This window comes from Rhopalosiphum padi, chromosome 1 (genome assembly GCF_020882245.1).
Source record: "Rhopalosiphum padi isolate XX-2018 chromosome 1, ASM2088224v1, whole genome shotgun sequence".
NCBI lineage: Eukaryota > Metazoa > Arthropoda > Insecta > Hemiptera > Aphididae > Rhopalosiphum > Rhopalosiphum padi.
In genome coordinates, this window is record NC_083597.1 from 45,863,546 (window position 1) to 45,882,616 (window position 19,071).

Here is a 19,071-nt window from a genome sequence, read left to right on the forward strand (position 1 = left end):
TTATAAAATAATAAACAATTTTATAATTAGTGAATATTTTGATATTATGTTTAAAAATACTTAAATACGAGTGTAATGAGTATATTCGTAGAATAGAATAGAAATATAAGTTGAATCAGTTGAAAGTGTTGTAGCTGTCGAGGAAGCACAGTGCGTCAATCAGGTTTAAAGTCACAACATCTTTACCATGAACTCGTTCTTAGATGCTATGATCTCACCGTACGGAATACCGGAATACAGCGATTGCAGCGCTGTCTAAATTGGGTACTAAATATATTATTATATAATATATACGTATAACTCGTACATTGTTGATAGTTGTAAACACTATTTTACACTATTTCAGAATATATATTATTATGTGTGATACAATATATGTTTCTGTAGCATTTCAGTAATTTAAATGGGTTAGAACAACGAAACAGTACGTATTGTACTAAAAGGAGACGCTAAAATATATTGTATACCACCAGTCCAGTTGTTATACTGAAACTCGGCAAGAGCGATGGTACGGCGGTTGTACATGAACGACTGTAGAACGGGCCAAGTGTTTTGTTTTGTGTTTGATTTTTATACCGGTTGAAAGGGTTTCAAACTGTGTTTGAACTTTATTATAATCGTTTGACACTCTCGGGGCGTACGAGGGTAAGACTATCGGGTGCGTTTCGGTCGCTTATACATTTTTTTCACTATTACGATTGCGTACGTTCCATCTATTCAAACGTAATGCTACGCAACCGCTTCGTTGTTCGCAATTGTTAAAATGTGTAAAATAACTTATTTTAGATAATATTAACGGTAGGCAGTTAACGAGTTGTGTCCCGACGAAATGACTCGTACACGAGTTGTGTCCCAATAATATAAGTGGGGTACACGAATTGAGTCCCAACTATTTTATAAAGTTTTATAGAAATTGGTGTTGATAAATTAAAATCGATATTTTTCACAAGAACAAGATATGTTGTTTCGTAAATTGAAATAAAAAAGTTTTTATAAATTTAAATCGAGAAATTTGTCCATAAATACCCACATATATTTTATAAGATATTTACTGAGTACAATTTTTCGATTCTGTTCATTATTATTATCACGTAGAGATAATGTATACATGGAGCTACGACGAGTATACGACTTTTTTGTAAGGAAATATTCATTTTTCGTGTAAAATATTATAATATATAACATACTTTTAATTTTTAATAGACAAATTCGCGATTTAAATTTATAAAAATTGTTGGACACAATTCGTGTAACCCGAAAAAAACTGCGGGACACAATTCAGTATTTGGGACACAACTCGTTTGGTAAATAAGGCAAATCAAAAATAAGTTATCATGGTAATTTTTCTGTATAACCCCAAAAGTTTTATTTTTATGATTTTGTGATCTTGATTTTGTTATTTTAAAAAAATATATACGTTATTAATATATATCAATGTGTGCGGAATTGAACGGTTTGATTTAATAATAATAATAATAATAATAATAATAATATTGGTATATATTTGCAACAATAATATACAATACATTTTTTGTTATAATTAACAAGTCTATAATATTGTTATATAAGCTAAGCTTGTGCTGGGGAAGCCATTCTTATCAATCTTATGAAAACATAAGAGAAGTCAAATTTAAACAAAAAGAAAAAATAAATAAATTTTTTTATTATCACTATACAATGATATTAATAGAAAGAACTAATTCTAATTTACAATAATCAAAATTTGTATACAGTGGCGTAGCAAGGGTATGGCGAACTGTGCCTACGCCAGGGGCGCAAATTATGAAGGGGCGCAAATTTATGCTTTAAAATTGGTACTTATTTTTGTTCTACTTTCAAAACGACATTTCTTTATTACCTATACGGCTATACATTTTGAAATGTGTATGATTTTGTTTATTTTGTTTATCGTTAAATTCGTTTTTTACTAGAAGGAACGGTGCGTGCTTGTGTGTGTTAAAAAATATCATTCCGTATTTTCGTCAATTTTTTAATCGCTAAAAAGACGCATTTTCCCAGGTTTGCCAAGGGCGCTAAAGAGTCTTTCTACGCCACTGTTTGTATACATGATTTGGGGAAAATATGCGAGATCGAGGTATAAAAGTGTGTGTGGTTTTGAGCGACGACCTTTTTTTGAAAGTGTGCGGTTATGAACAACGCCCCTTTTTACATAACATCTTAATAATTTAATTGACTATGTTCATTTTAAAATATTATTTTTTTTTAATACTGAATACTATACTAAGTATTGAATGTTGGCAATATTGCACTCATTTTCATACGCAATCCTTATGTTTTTAAGGGTCAGGTAGAAAAATCGTAAATAATCGTGCTACTAAAAGCAACAAATATACGCAAACGTAATTGTATATCGCCGAGACGATCGTAGATTTAACGCATATCACTCAAGTGCAGATGATACGAAAATGTAATATTGATATTTTAAATATTATACTACCTATAGAGTATGCACTATTGTAATATACGTTATCTGTAAGCTGTTCGGTACGTTAATTAAAGAAATGTATGGTTCGGTGACATCGAAAAGCAACCAGTTCCTCATGACCCACGGTATAAATCAGTGGTTTTCAAACTTTTTTAAACAGGGCACGCTGTGCTCTTCGTTTAAATTTCACGGCACACCAATAACTTTTTATGATCTTTCTTTCTTTCTTTCTTTCTTTTTTAAAACAAAATATCTCGACACACCTAGAAAATGCTCGCGACACAGTAAAGTGTGTTGCGAAACTCAGTTGGAAAATTACTGGCATACATTTACCAGCATCGGTAAATTATTACTCAATGGGCCAAGCAACTAGTTAGCTATCTTTATATTTCAACTATTAGATTCATTTCGATACAGCGTTGTAGTCCGTGGGATGAAGTTTGTGAAAATAAAAATATAAAAATATGCAAATTACATAAATATTTATAACCTAAATCATGATTTAATCATAAGTCCCAATATCCTTTATGTTATTTATTATGAAACCAATACAAACAAACTATTAAACAAAAAACATATAAATGTAGGTACTTACAATGTTCAAAGTGATCAAAGAAAATATGTTTATACATTTTTAACTTAGAATTCATGTACCTATTGGTTTCATTTTTAAAATCTATACAAAGTAAGACAAAGTTTTTATTTTTAAAAAAAACTTGTTACTTCTGATCATATTTATAATTGTTTTTCTTGTTTCAATATTTTCCATTAAAAAATAAAGTAACTTGTTTTTTTTTTTTTTTACATATTTTCATCGATTGGATAAATATAGTAATAATATTTTAATTTTATTCTCGAATAGGCAATAATATAAATAAAACAACATTTCAATTATATAACGAAGAACAAGAAGCCAAAAAGCTAAATCGCGCAATCAGTTAATATTTGGATTTCAGCCACATTAAACGTGTTTTTGTTGGAACAAAAATTGAATATTTTCAAATAAAAAGTGTGATATAGATGAAAAAAAATTAATTTTTTGAGAATCTTTACGTTTTTATTTCTTTCAATAAATATTATTAATCTTTATTTTTTAAAATTGTAATTTAACAAAAAAATGAATTTATTTTCTAAGAGTGATGAAACACAGTGAGTAGAAAATTATTTTATAACATATCATATCACTTTATACAATTAACATACCATTCAAATAGGTACGAAAAAAAATGTTTATAAGATTTTAAATAACAGTATATATTGATTATTTTTCTTGTTTCAGAACATTGTTAGAAAATAGTAAATTCAGTATTAAGTGGAATAATAAAGTGCTCAAGTGGATATTCTATATAGTTTTGTTTGGCTTATTGTTACTAGGTGCTATATATCTTGTACACATTTTTACTAAGAATAAAATTCAGCTAGAATCCAATGCAATTCCAAAAGTACCTATTATTTAATTGTTTTTTAATAATAAAATTAACTGAAATGATTAATATTTTTTTTTCTAAAAAAATGGTTATCTAAAATACAGTAGTAAATAATAATAAAAATCAGCAAATCAGCCTTACTGTATTTTAGGTATCTTGTGTAGCATGTACTTCATTAATGGAAAGACCATTTATTATAAACATAAAGATCAGTTCCGATGTACCGGAGATCTGTATAAATAAATGTATGGTATAATAATCAATTATCTTAAAGTCAATCTAAATATTTTTTAAATTATATTATGTAAATAACAATATACCATGTGATAAAAAGTTATTAATTCCAATGGATAATATTTACGGAATTATTACAAAATAACTAATAATATTATAAAACATTTTAGAATCAAATTTCATCGAAAATTAAACTTAAATAACTAAAAATTACTAGAAATAAAACTTATGATGGACTTATACCGAATAATGAATAACTTTTTTCATAACTTTAATAAGAAAAACCTAAAAGTAAAACATTTCTAATGCACATAAGAAATCTAAAAAGTCTCCAAATATTTTGGTTATCTCATTTTGTATAGAAATAGATCATTTGAATAAAATGTAAATAGTTCAAGTGTTTTCTTTTAATATGTTTTATAAATAATAACAGAATAGCAAAATACTGTTTCTAGATAAATCGATATTAGGTATACGTTTGAATATTTATTTTTATAAAAATGTAAACTTTAAACACTTTTACAAAATCAATATTAGTTTAAATTAACATTTTTTTTTTTTTTTTAAAGTTATGAGAAATATTTTATGTACTACTTAATACCTATTACTTTTTTTTATTGACAATCGAAAATTTTATCGTGCATAAATCGAAAATAAACTAAAAAAGATCAACAATTTTAAATAGGTAATTATAATATGTAAGTATCACAAAATATTTTGAATTATAAATCATGTGTAAAAAATTATATTATGAATATTTGGTTAAATTCTAATTTTCTAGATTTCTGCAGTTATTTATTTTTGAATTCATCAAATAGACAATTTTAGTATTATTAAAAACTAATTACCCAAAACCACAATTGATATTAAAAATGATGGAATTTTTCCATAATTAAACGTACCTACATAGATAAAAAAAAACTCTTCTCAAAATCTAAAATGTATAGGTACTTTACATTACACCTATTATAATGTTAACTGTCATATAATTGTCATTTCTTTATACATTAATACAATATTTACTTATTTTTATATATTCAAAGGTATAATTTCCAAGATATTTAAAATCTAAATTGTATGATATTTCAGACAAAAAATGCACTGCACATCACGAGTATTGCAACCACAAATGATGATTTTGTAAAGAAATATGCTCCTATAGTGAAATGTGATCCAAATGCCAAATATAGAAGTGCAAATGGATCTTGTAATAATTTGGAGATTCCCACGTGGGGTGCTGCAAAAACTCCAATGCTTCGTATGATTGATCCTAATTACAATGATGGTGAGATATTGACTATTATTTACTTTAAACATTTATGTAACACAAATGACTATGAAATATTTGAATACACTTACATGGATTTAAGGAGTTAGTTATACAATAAAATATTTATACCTTAAAAATTGTTTTTTAAAGAATTTTTAAGCCTAAATCGATCAAATGAATTTAAACATTTTAATCATTAATTATAATTTAACTGTTTATCAATGCCTAATCTCGATTTATTTATCAATTTAAATTTAAAATGTATTCATGCTTCTCATGACTCATATGTTAAAACACTTCTATAATTTTAATTTCTTACGGATATTAAATTGTCCTGGTAACAGAATTAAAATATAAAAAGTACAAATCAATTTAAAACCATTTTAGGATTTTTATTACATATTATATAGATCTTATAACCTATAATTAATTAACCAAGCTAATTACGTCTTAAATTTTGAAAATAATAAACATAGTATAAAATGCATTAAACCATAAAAATAAGCTTAAAATGTGACTTATTATCTATATTCATTTACATAGGTAATTACGAATTACGATTACAAACAAATGGAAAAGCATTACCCAGTGCAAGAGTTATAAATGTAAATGTTTTTCTAAATCATGAAAAATACCATGCTGATGAAAATAATGTACTTTTATCGCCATTTTCACAATTATTAGCCCATGACGTATCTGGTATGCCCAATAATATTATGTTAGAAAAGAATGGTAAGTTAATATTTTACGACCAATTTGATATAGCATTCTCATAATATCACTTTGTCGAACGCATGATTTAGGTGCAGCAGTTGACTGTTGCTTAGTCAAAAATAAAATAAAAGAATATTTACAATGTCAATTGGCTATCGAATATCCACCAGATGATCCTGTTTATAGTGTGCATAATAAAACTTGCTCGACATTATTCCGATCATTGACATCGAAGCATTATTATGACGTCCCATTACACCCCACAACGTTTGTAAGTAACACTTACTTGATTTTCATTACATAAAGTAATCAGGATCTAATTTAAATAAGGGATCCAAAATAAGCAAAATAAACCTATACATTCTAACATTATTTTTAAAATCATAAAGATAATATTTGTTTTCAATATTATATAATAATAATAAATTTATTTTTTATTGACTAAAAAAATATAATACATCTAATAAATAAACTAAAATTTGACTTAATAAATACTCATTATATAGATACTTAATCAAAATTTAAATAAACTAAACATAAAAATTAAATAAATTATTTTTAATCTAAAAATTACATGTTTTATTATTGTGTAAAATATTATTTATTCATAATTTGTTAGTATAACTTAACTATGTACAACATATATAAATATATAATTATGTTATTATATTTTTAAATTTAATAAAATACTCTAAATGTATTTAAAGCATTAAGTTTAAAAGTTCTTGTTGGTTTATTAATCATAATCTAGCGCTAGACGTGATAACTTAATAAGAATAATATTAACTACCTATGTCAAAATATTAGATCAATGCCAATTCGCATTACATAGACGCGTCTGAAGTATATGGATCCAACGAAAGTCATGCACTACGCCTTAGAACTATGGATGGTGGAAAACTTAATTTCTCTATTGGTGATAATGGTCAAATGTTCTGTCCATTTTTAAGCAATCAATACAAGAAATCATCAATTGGAAATCAAAATATCAATGTTGAATTTGATACAGGTTAATATATCTAATATTAAGAGTGATGGTGCCGGTGTAATTTTCTAAACGTAAATTAACATACAGAAAAACATTTACTCTTTATAAAACAATCATATTTTGAAATTTTATTTTAAAAGTGAAGACTTTATACAGATTATATTAGACACAGATTAAAAAAAAAGTCTATTTTTCAGTATTTATTAAAAAATTGTGGCGTTATAAGTTAATTCAAAAATCAGAGTCTAATATAAAATGAACGAAACTTTATGTTTAAAATAAAAAATGTAAACACATAGGTACAGCTTTTGACTAACTTTGTAATCCATGAGTTAAATTTGAATTCAATGATTAATCATTACATTATGTATAAGATAAACGATTATAGTCGGGAGACTCTATATATCAACATTCAACATTATAATATATTACTAAGTATATTTTATTGCTACTATAGTACTTACTACTATAGTAATTTATTTTAAAAATGGTAAAATGGTAGGTTGAATAAATTTTTTTCAAAAACATTAAAATTTAAAAATATATATTATATTATTGTTATTAATTAACTTTTGAATCAATACAATATGATTTACTTATCGTACATTGGTATTAATAAATGTATAGCATAAATAACCAAGTGGGCAAAATCTTAAAAATATCTCAATATAAATATTTAAAAAATTCTATTGCATAATATATACATATAAATATGAATACGCACACGTAGAAATTTAAATTCCCTAAGATTTATATTTTGAATTATAACATAATCACTAAATTGTTTTTTTTTTTATTATTATTCTATAACTCAATGTTAACATGTTCGTAATATGGCAACATTTGAACTTCAAACACTTATAAATGAAAAACCATGGACATGTTTTTTTAATATTTTTAAATTAGCAAAAAATGTGTGGTGTATTCAAGCTATTGAATGCATTAAAAACGTTCACTGTTACTGAAATTATAATTTACAAAATATTTAGACTAGTTTTAAATAAAATATAATATGGTATTTAAAATTTTCAATATTTTTAAGTTTTCTTATTAACAATGATACTAATTTTTACACTCGGTAAAAAAAATTTGAAAAGTTAATACTAAAACATATATACTAAGTAGTTATCCTATAATTTTGAGAACTTTGAAAATATAATATAGGTATGCATGGTTTTTTTTACAATTATTTGAATTTCAAAATTTGACAAAATTAGATATTAAAGTGAAAAATAACTGTAATTTTATTTATTTTATTGTAATTCAAAAGTGTTATTCTTGAGGACTTTTAACTTTAATGTACATCATTATATTTTATATAAACACGTAAAATAAATTACAATAGTTATATAATTATAATCATATAATATATTTAGTAATATAGGCTGACATATAGGAGAGACCGTCTTTACTCAATTCTGTTTTTATAGGTATACCGTATACATTACAATGACTTACTCATTAAAAAAAATACATGTTTATATATTAAGATTTTTTTTCAATTAATAACTGCGGTGTGCTATATCTTTGACAACTTTATAGTTATGAAAGTCGTGTCTGCTATAATATAATATTAATTATCTACATTGAAACTAATATCTTAACTTTCAATAAATTAGTTAGTTATTTTATACAGGGGATCCAAACAACGGGAATCAAAATTTAGGAATAACTGCAATGCAAACCTTATTCTTAAGGTTTCACAATTATATTGCTTCAAAGCTCTCGTCTTTAAATCCATTTTGGTCCGATGAAACCGTTTATCAGGAGGCACGAAGAATTGTCATTGCGACTATTCAACGTATTGCATATGAAGATTTCTTACCTATAATTATTGGTATGCATAATAATATTAATAATACTTATACATTTTAAAATATTCAAATATTATACCTACTATTATATATTTTTATTTTTAACAGGAGAAGATTTTCAAGAAATGTATGGATTAAATAAACCAAATATCTATGATCCTAGTGTAAATCCCTCAACGTCTCAGGAGTTTTCATCTGCTGCTTATCGAATCTTACATGCAACTATACCAGTTCAATTTAAGTATGTAATACAATAGATGCAGTGTACATTTTTATTTTATTTTATTAACGACATGTAATTAAATATTTAATTTTGATATTTTGATATTAAAGTTTTATGAACAAAAACTACAAAATAGAAAACTCGGAAAAAATTACAGATTGGATGTTAAATGCAGATATAATACCCCATGATAATAACTTCGATAAATTGTTAAAAGGGTTTATAGAGACTCCAGGACGAATGGTTCAACCTTCTTATAATTTTTACGTAAGCTTATCGTAAATTGTTCATAATATATTGTACAATTTCTTTATTTGTATTTATTTAAATGTTTCATTCTCTAATGGTTTGTTCGTTATACATACCGATCCTACATAATAATACAAAGAACATAACTTATAAAATAATATAATATTTGTATTTTAATTATTTAGATATCCAACTTCTTGTTTCCTAGAATAGATAATTATTCAATAAAAGGACAGGATGTACTCGATTTACAAGATAATCCTAAGTTCAATAGTCGTGATCTTCTTGCAATTGATATTTCAAGGGGCCGCGATGTGGGCCTTCAGCCATACAATCGAGTTAGACATTTTTGTGGATATCCATTGGCTAAAGATTTTGAAGATTTGGCGGATCTTTTACACACAAAAGTAGGAAGGATAGACTATCAAATAATTCAAATGATAATATTTTATTAACATGTTGGACTTATTATTATAATATTTTTATTAAATTAAAAATATTTATACGCATACTTTTATAAATATAAACGTATTCCATAATATAAAAAATAAAAATTTAATATTATTAATGTTAAAAACTGAATGGAAACTAACATATTTTTTATGTTTTATTGGTTTTAGGATATAGCAAAATTAAAAGAACTTTATAACTCAGTGAATGACATTGATTTAATGGTAGGTATTTTATTAGAAAAACACAGTGATGGTGCAATTGTGGGTCCAACAGCGAGATGTTTAATTGCCGACGCTTTTTATCGATACAAAGCTGGTGATCGATTTTTCTACGATGTACGAGGGCAGCCCGGTAGCTTCACAGAAGGTAAATAAATAATAAACAACTTTCAATATTATTCAATAGAAACTTATAAAAAATATTAATTGTTTATTAGATCAATTGAAAGTAATAAAGAAAATTACTCTGGGTCATGTTATATGTGCAACTTCAAACGTAGACCTTGTTCAAAATGATATATTTAAGACAATCGATCATAAGTAATAATAAAATAATTGTTATAATTTTCTCACATAATGTTGAAATATATTTTGTGTGTTTTAGTTTATTCCCCACACTCAAAGAAAAATGTGACAAGGACTTCTATTTGGACTTTAAAAACTGGCATGAATCAAATGGTCGACCAGAATTATGAATTAATTGATTTAGGATAAATATTTGTTGTTTTTAAAAATATATATTGTATTAGATGCTTAAACATTATAATATATGGTAATATTTTTTTAAATTTGTACTTCTACGATTTTGTAAAAAAATCTCATAAATATAAAATGTAAGAATTTCAAACCATAATATAAATTTTAGAAAACATTGGAATTCACCACAGTACATTATAAACTATTCGTTTGTATAAAATATCCTTTAAATTAAAACTATTGTTATAGAAAAAAAGTTTAAATCATATAAAAAATGTATACCAGTGTAGTTACTAATAGTCTTATAATATACTATACCTATTCATATTTCTTGATTTTTATAAAATATTAGTTTATCAGTAATTGTTGCAGACGCAAAACAAACCATGGAAGGTTGCTTTGTTGTCTATTAGAGGTCTAGTGTACTTATGCATTAAGTACCTTCTTAGTAGGTAAAAGTTGATTCAATCTACTGTATTACTAATAGGTAGTAAAATAAATTACTTTACCTAATAGTGATAACAAAAAATATATCATGAAATGTGCTTGGTGATATTATGCTTATAGACCGTTTCCGATCAGAATTATTTTTTATACCTAAACAATATTATAATTTATTATTGAATTAAAATTTAACACGTTCGTCACACTAACTAAATCTCATTACTTGCCGTACTGCATGCGATACCCACTTCTCCGCATTTTTATAATTTATTATAGGATAAATAATATAATATGGTATATTGATCAATTTTAAAAAAAAATCATTATATAATGTATTACATAACTATTATCATAATATTTTATTAGACAACAGCATTATTAACTTATAAGGCAATGCCGACATACAGTAAAATTGCGTAAATAAGTTCATATATAATCAAAAACTACCTTCAGAATATATATGTTACGGTAAAAGTACGAATACCGGTTAAACCTAGAATTTACCGGTAAATCCTAGGTTTCGCCGACTACTGATGGTAAATGTCCGAATTTCGGACATTTACCAATTGATTTCGGTAAAACCTAGGATATACAACATCGTTTGGTCATACCCCGAATGATTTTTGTAGTTCGGACTTTTACAAACGAGATTTGGTAAATCTTAGGATAAACAATCAGTGTTAGTAAAAGTCCAAACATTTTTACCAAAGTTATTAATTATTATTATTATTTAAGTATATTATAGGTAGGTACTATATCAATGACTAATATATTAGTTAGTATATTGTTTTATTATTATTATTATTATTAAGTACTAATGCAAACATTGACAAATTAAATGTACTAAGTACATTTATTACTAGTATATTATTTTTATTATAATTAAATTAATTGTATTATTAAATTATTTATTTGTGCAGGCTTGGCTACTGTGACATCTCGAGTTGCATAATACATTTTTGGATCGGCATTTACATTATAGATTAAAGTATTTTACTGATTCAAAAATGTATGAGCACCTAACCACTGATGGAAAACATAAACGACAATTAAAATAAACATGGTTGTTGTTTTGTTAAGCCAATACATTCATCAGTCTATTATCTAAAATCAAATTTGTAAACAAGATCTAAGGGGTTAATGACATGAATAATTAATGTTTTGTTTGAAAATATATCAGTATATTTATATTAAATAACAATATTTTAATTAATTTTAGGTCGAAGTTTATGAACGATAAATATCGACTTATCTACTTGTAGTAACATAATGTTCATATTATTTCTTACATGATGGATTGTAATACGTAATATGGAATATTGTAATATGTAGGGTGCGGCATAATGGACTCCCACATTTCCGAAGTGAATTAAAAAAAAACGATACAAGATAAAGAAAAAAATTTTTATTTTTAAAAACTATATTATATAAGGTTTTTTTTAAATTATTTTTTAAAAATTATATCGTCTAAATGATTGCCTTGACGCACATATGGAGCCGTTCTCGAAAGTTTTCCATCACTTTCGCCAACATATCGAGTGGAATCGCGGAGATTTCTTGACGGATAACCTTTTTTAGTTCCTCAATAGTTCTAGGTCGCTCTAAAATGTTGTACCCAATTCAAAATCGTTTTCCTATCAGGGACACTTTCGTTTGGATTCAAACTGAACCGAGTGCGAAATGCTCTCTGTGTCGCAATCACACATTCAACGTTTTTGAATAATGCCTCAATAACGAAACCACATTGTTCACCAGACCACGGCATAGTGACAACTAAAAACCTTATTAATAATCTAATCTAGGGAAATAAACCACTTTAATCTAATCAGTTTAATTACGCGCTAATGATTATTTGAAATATGGGAGTCCATTACGTCGCACCCTGTATATATATATACGTAATAAATATGAATGAGTTATATCATTTGTTACTATCATATGGTTTTATTAAATAACAAATTACTCGTTTATATAATATAAACATAATAACTTTTATCGATAGTTTATCATTTTCTTTAAGTAATAATTTTTCTGATTATCGTTAGCCGCATGTAATATGAATGAAACTAAATATTTATAACTAATATTTCTATTTTATCATTTTAAAATTATAGATAAACATGGAATATTAATTTTATATTCCAAAATATCTAATAATCTAATTAGTACCTACATACTAATGTTATCGTATACTATAGTTGCCGTAAAAGTAATTCCATTCCAGATGTAATATAATAATTATTGAAAATAATTAAATTTTTTTTATATTTTGTTAATAAATCTGGTCTTATTTTCTAGGACCATTTATCTAAATAAATTATTTCCCGTAATTTTGTAGAGAAATCGTATAGTGTAATCGTCTATAAAAATGGATTATCTACATTCAATTGGTGAATCAAAGTAAGTTTTATAATAATAAGACTTGATCGACCGTTGTATAATTATTATATAATACACATACAAATAGCTCATAGTAACAATAAGTCAATAATATAATTAAACTAAAATGTTTTGTCTATTAATGACATTTTTTTTACTCGTTTTAGACCATTATTCAAGAAAAATAATAAACTTTTGAAATGGAACCAAAAATTGTTCAAGTGGCCTTGCAACGTAATTTTGTATGGCATAATGTTACTGGGTGCTGTTTATATTATCTTATACATTTTTACTAACTATGACATACAATCAAAATTCAGTGATACTCCAAAAGTAAGTCTTGTAAATATTATAAAAATGTATTTTCTATTTAGTCAGCATATTAAACTATTATTATTACTAAACTAGCAAATATTATAATAAATATTTATTATTTGACATATAATCACTAAAATATTTAAAAAAAAAAAAAAATGAAAAATAACTTAAATAAGTAGTTACAACTTACAGCAAATATTTAAATAGTTTAAAATTAAATCTATAACTATAAAAATATAAATAATAATAATGATAATAATAACAAAATAATTATTCAAATCATTGAATTGCGTAGATTCACATAAAAGTCATTGAAACTGATAAAATGAATAGTATAATATAAAATAAAAAACGTGAAAAATATAAATCACGATAAATAAATTAATAATGAATAATAATTGAAGAAAAGGTCCGGTGCATATATCTTCATTTTTTTGGAATTGCGTGTTTTTAAATTTTCTGATTAAGTTATTAATAAATATAACTAGTTCATTTTATGGTACCTACCTACAACATACAAATCATATTATATTATAATTTATAATATATCTAATTTATCTCTAATATAAATTATTATCCAACAACTGTATTAATATTAATATTAAATCTAAATCATATAGGTACTATTACAGAAAAAACATCCATTACATATCACGAGTATTGCAACCACAAATGATGATTTCTTAAAGAAATGTGCTCCTATAGTGCAATGTGATAAAAACACCAAATACAGAAGTATAAACGGATCTTGTAATAATTTGAAGACAAATACGTGGGGTGCAGCAAAAACGCCATTTCCTCGGTTACTTGATGCTAATTTTAGCGATGGTTAGACAATTAGATATATAATATACTTCTGATTAAAAATGTTTTTATTAATTATTATAATATTACTTCAAATACTACGAGTTGGTCGTTAGTTATTTTATATGATTTGGAAAAAATGTTTGATTTTCAACCATTTTAATTACTATTAAATAAATATTTATCATTTTTTAAGATTATTACGAATTACGAGTACAGAAAAATGGAAGTGCATTACCCTACCCAAGAGTGCTCGATGTTAACATATTTCTGAACCGTGAAATTTATAGAGTCGATGAAAATAATGTACTTTTATTGCCATTCGGGCAATTATTAGCTCATGACATATCGGGTATGCCCAATGATATAATTTCAGATGAAAATGGTAAGTTCACAGTTCACATTTTATAACTAATTTAATTGTTTTCAAATTTATAAATTATAATCGTAGTACTCATAAATATATTTATTATTTTATATCTTGAATGTATAATTTAGGTGATGCAATAGATTGTTGTTTGACTGAAATAGAAAATTATACTCAATGTCAAATAGTTCTATTCAGTTTACCTGACGATCCTGTTTATGGTGTATACAATAAAAGTTGTTCGTCTACATTCCGATCGCTGACATCAAGAAATTATAGTTGTCCGTTATATCCTACAGAATTTGTATGTCAGGTTTATTTATATTTTATCGAAAACTAACAATATAATTAAACATTGCAGATCAATGAAAATTCTCATTTTATCGACGCGTCTGAAGTGTATGGATCCGACGACAATTATGCACTACATCTTAGAGCCATGGAGGGTGGAAGACTTAAGTATTCCATAAGCGACAATGGTCAAGTGTTTTGTCCGTTTCTAATCAATCAAAATAAGGCATCAATCCGAAATAAAAATGACCATCATATTAAATACGATACAGGTTATTGGTTAATATGGTTAATATAATATGGTATTAAATATAAATGTACATTTATAAAATAAATATTTTATAAGAATAGCATGTTTCATAATTATTTTATTCTAACATTTTATAAGACAAATAAATAAAATACATAAACCTACCTACATTATTTTTAGACAATTTTAATTTGAACAAATATTGTGATACATTATTGATTTAAAATAAAAATAAAATACAATCAGATAGGTAAATAATTTTAAGATGTTCTTCATTAATTAAATTCAATAAACATATTATTTATTTTTGAGAATTAAAATAATACTCCAAAGACAGACTAAAATATTTTTGTATAATTTAGATACAGTGAAACTTCCATATAACGAAGTCAAATAAGCAACACAAAAAATTCGTAATATAGAGAAATTCGTTAAATAGAATAACGTATTCATTAACAATGAAGGTCATAGTTCTTAAAAATATTTCGTTAAACAGAAAATTTCCTAAAATGGAAGTTCGTTATATGGAAGTTTCACTGTACTAGGTACGGTACTACACGTTCTAAATTTAAAATATACAGTATTCACCACTTCTAATCTACTAATAAACAATCAATTATTTTAGCCATTTAGAAATATAATTTTTACATCATCATTCATCATATATATGTTAAATGTTATATGTTATTTTTAATCATCATTAATACATTGTTTACAGGGGATCCAAACAACGGGAATCAAAATTTAGGAATAACAGCAATGCAGACTTTATTTTTAAGATTTCATAATTATATCGCTTTTAAGCTCTCGTCTTTAAATCCATTTTGGTCTGATGAAATTATTTATCAAGAGTCACGAAGAATTGTCATCGCAACTATTCAACGTATCGCGTATGAAGATTTCTTACCGATTATTATTGGTAATTATTTAGTATTGTATCCATTGGTGATTGGAATACAAGATCAAGAATGTTCGCTTTCATTAAAATGCATCTATAATTTAAAAAAAAACTTTTAGGGAATGATTTTCAAGAAATGTATGGATTAAATGAAGAAAATATCTACGATCCTACCATAAATCCATCTACATCCCTCGAATTCTCAAGTGCCGCAAGTCGAGTTCTTCACGCTATTATACCAGTTGAGTTCAAGTGTGTAATATAACAAAAAATCATATATTATTTTTATTATATAAATATTGAGTGAATTTTACTAAAAAATAATTTTTAATTTTAACGTTTAAGTTTTATGAACAAAAACTACGAAGTAGAAAATTCAGTAAAAATTACGGATTGGATGACTAAATCAGACCTAATACCTCTAGGCGATAATTTTGATAAACTGTTAAAAGGTTTTATAGAGACTCCTGGTCGAATGGTTCAACCTTCATATAATTTTTATGTAAATTGACCTTATTAAATTATAATATATAATACTTAACGCTACTTCGTTGCAAGTTAATCTTTTATATGTTTTTTTTTATTTATTATAGATATCTAATTATATGTTTCCTCTGCCAAACAACCCTCAATACAATGGTCGTGATCTACTTGCAATCGATATTGCAAGGGGCCGTGATGTAGGTCTCCAACCATACAATAAAGTTAGACATTTTTGTGGGTATCCGTTGGCTAAACATTTTAAAGACTTGGCGGATCTTATACATATAAAAGTATAATAAATCATCGATTATTTAAAACTAAAATACTATATTATATAGAATTGTATTTACGAATACAGTGAAAACTTTTTATAACGAAACTCTTTACAACGAAAAACTCTATATAATGTAAACATGACGTACTATTGGTTGGTTTGCTTTATAACCCATGTCCCATTAGTAAATTCATTCTCTATAACGTATAGTCAATCTCAATAACGAAACAATATTTTATGTTCATAACACAATTTATCTGTTAAGTTGTTAAGTATAATAAATTATAAAAATAATCGGAAAAAATGCCAAAATTTCCAAGAACGATTACATTCTTTCATTATCTACCATTATTATCGATATCGAATATATTAATTTTATTATCGACGTAATTTCTAACAAAAATTTTGTTTTTTTTAAACCCTCTATTACGAAATCTCTTGGTCCCTTCAGATTCGTTATAAAGAGTTTTCACTGTATTTATGTTTTAATTATACCTATTCATATTAGTACCTATAATGTAACAAATTACATTAATAAGTGATCAGTAATTACAAATACCTACTAGGTTTTGTGACTTTATTATTTAATTGAAAATATGTATTGACTAATATAAAAATAATAAAATAACAAAAAAAAATTTAGCCAAGAGTAAAATTGTAATTTGTTTTAGGACATTATCAAATTAAAAAACAATTATTATTCGGTTGATGATATCGACTTAATGGTGGGAATTCTATTAGAAAAACACAGTGATGGTGCAATTGTGGGTCCAACAGCGAGATGTTTAATTGCCGACGCTTTTTATCGATACAAAGCTGGTGATCGATTTTTCTACGATGTACGAGGGCAGCCCGGTAGCTTCACAGATGGTAAATAAATAATAAACAACTTTTAATATTATTCAATAGAAACTTATAAAAAATATTAATTGTTTATTATAGATCAATTGAAAGTAATAAAGAAAATTACTCTTGGTCATGTTATATGTGCAACTTCAAACGTAGACCTTGTTCAAAAGGATATTTTTAAAACAATCGATCACAAGTGAATATATAAAACAATACATAATATTACCTATACGATTTTATTATTTTTTCATGTTAAATTGTTTAATTTTTTTTTCAGTTTATTTCCAAACATCAAAATGAAATGTGATGAGGAGTTTAATATAAACTTTGAAGTCTGGGAAAAAGTAAACGATTCTCCAGAGTTGTGAATTAATTTTAGCGTTAAGATAAATATTTATTGTTCATTATACATAATGTAATACAATTTACTATGTTAACTGTTAAGTCTATTATAATTTACTCAGTTTGGATATGTAAGTAGGTGGTAGATACTAGGTACCTACCTATAGTATTTTAATTATCATTGATATTTAGTTATGTATAAACTATAAATACATAAATGTATGATTCCTAGTGGTTAATTTAATAAACTACATTCTATTTTTATTATTATTAAATAGTTTTATATTCTAATTTCTAAGGTTAGAAATAGGTTTATGATATTTACTATATCCGTTCGAATAATCAAAATTAATAAAATACACAATACACAACAAGCAATATATGACTAAGAATTAGAGACTCATAGGAGTTAGTATGTTATTCAAAAATCATTAAAAAATAGCTAAGTATAAAATATAAAATTGTTTTATAGCAAATGGCGTGCCCAGAAATTTTCAATAATGGGCGGAGGGAATGTTACTTAGTTATGATACATTTAAATGAATTATGGTGATCCAAAGACACAAATTTAATAAGGGGCTTTATGGCTTTGGGTCAATAATTTATAAACAATAACTTATTACTAATAATTAAAAGTAATGATTTTATAACAATTTTAATATCTAATAAATTGTTTTCTGAAAGTCGACAAAAAAAAGTTGATTGGGGATTTAACCATAGACCATATACTAGTATAAGGTCTATGGATATAACCCCACTCCCCCTCCTCCGGTATGCCACTGATAGCAATGCAAGTGTAGGTACCTTATTTTAAATTTATATAGTTTAATTTAATTTAATTTATATTTTGCATATTAGA

At 25.4% G+C, this 19,071-nt stretch overlaps 1 protein-coding gene across 1 annotated transcript; it reads left to right on the forward strand.

Moving 5' to 3' along the window:
* Positions 1-3,390: 3,390 nt before the first annotated feature.
* Positions 3,391-18,487, forward strand: LOC132925878 (uncharacterized). Its single transcript, XM_060990239.1, has 27 exons — positions 3,391-3,595; positions 3,726-3,888; positions 5,197-5,392; positions 5,921-6,109; positions 6,181-6,362; positions 6,899-7,100; positions 8,716-8,916; positions 9,002-9,134; positions 9,227-9,383; positions 9,551-9,772; positions 9,986-10,184; positions 10,255-10,357; positions 10,422-10,509; positions 11,475-11,532; positions 13,312-13,357; positions 13,504-13,669; positions 14,275-14,482; positions 14,655-14,843; positions 14,957-15,129; positions 15,187-15,388; positions 16,085-16,285; positions 16,384-16,516; positions 16,610-16,766; positions 16,858-17,037; positions 17,693-17,891; positions 17,964-18,066; positions 18,148-18,487. Exons 1-27 carry the CDS (start codon positions 3,564-3,566, stop codon positions 18,236-18,238), a joined length of 4,173 nt encoding a protein of 1,390 aa, XP_060846222.1. The 5' UTR covers positions 3,391-3,563; the 3' UTR covers positions 18,239-18,487.
* Positions 18,488-19,071: the final 584 nt, after the last annotated feature.

Excerpts from the sequence above, each read along its gene's own strand:
- LOC132925878 (XM_060990239.1), top strand. The coding sequence starts at position 3,564 with ATGAATTTATTTTCTAAGAGTGATGAAACACA. Across the intron at positions 15,389-16,084 it reads TCATATTAAATACGATACAG|GGGATCCAAACAACGGGAAT; the intron begins GTTATTGGTTAA and ends CATTGTTTACAG. Across the intron at positions 17,038-17,692 it reads CGGATCTTATACATATAAAA|GACATTATCAAATTAAAAAA; the intron begins GTATAATAAATC and ends AATTTGTTTTAG.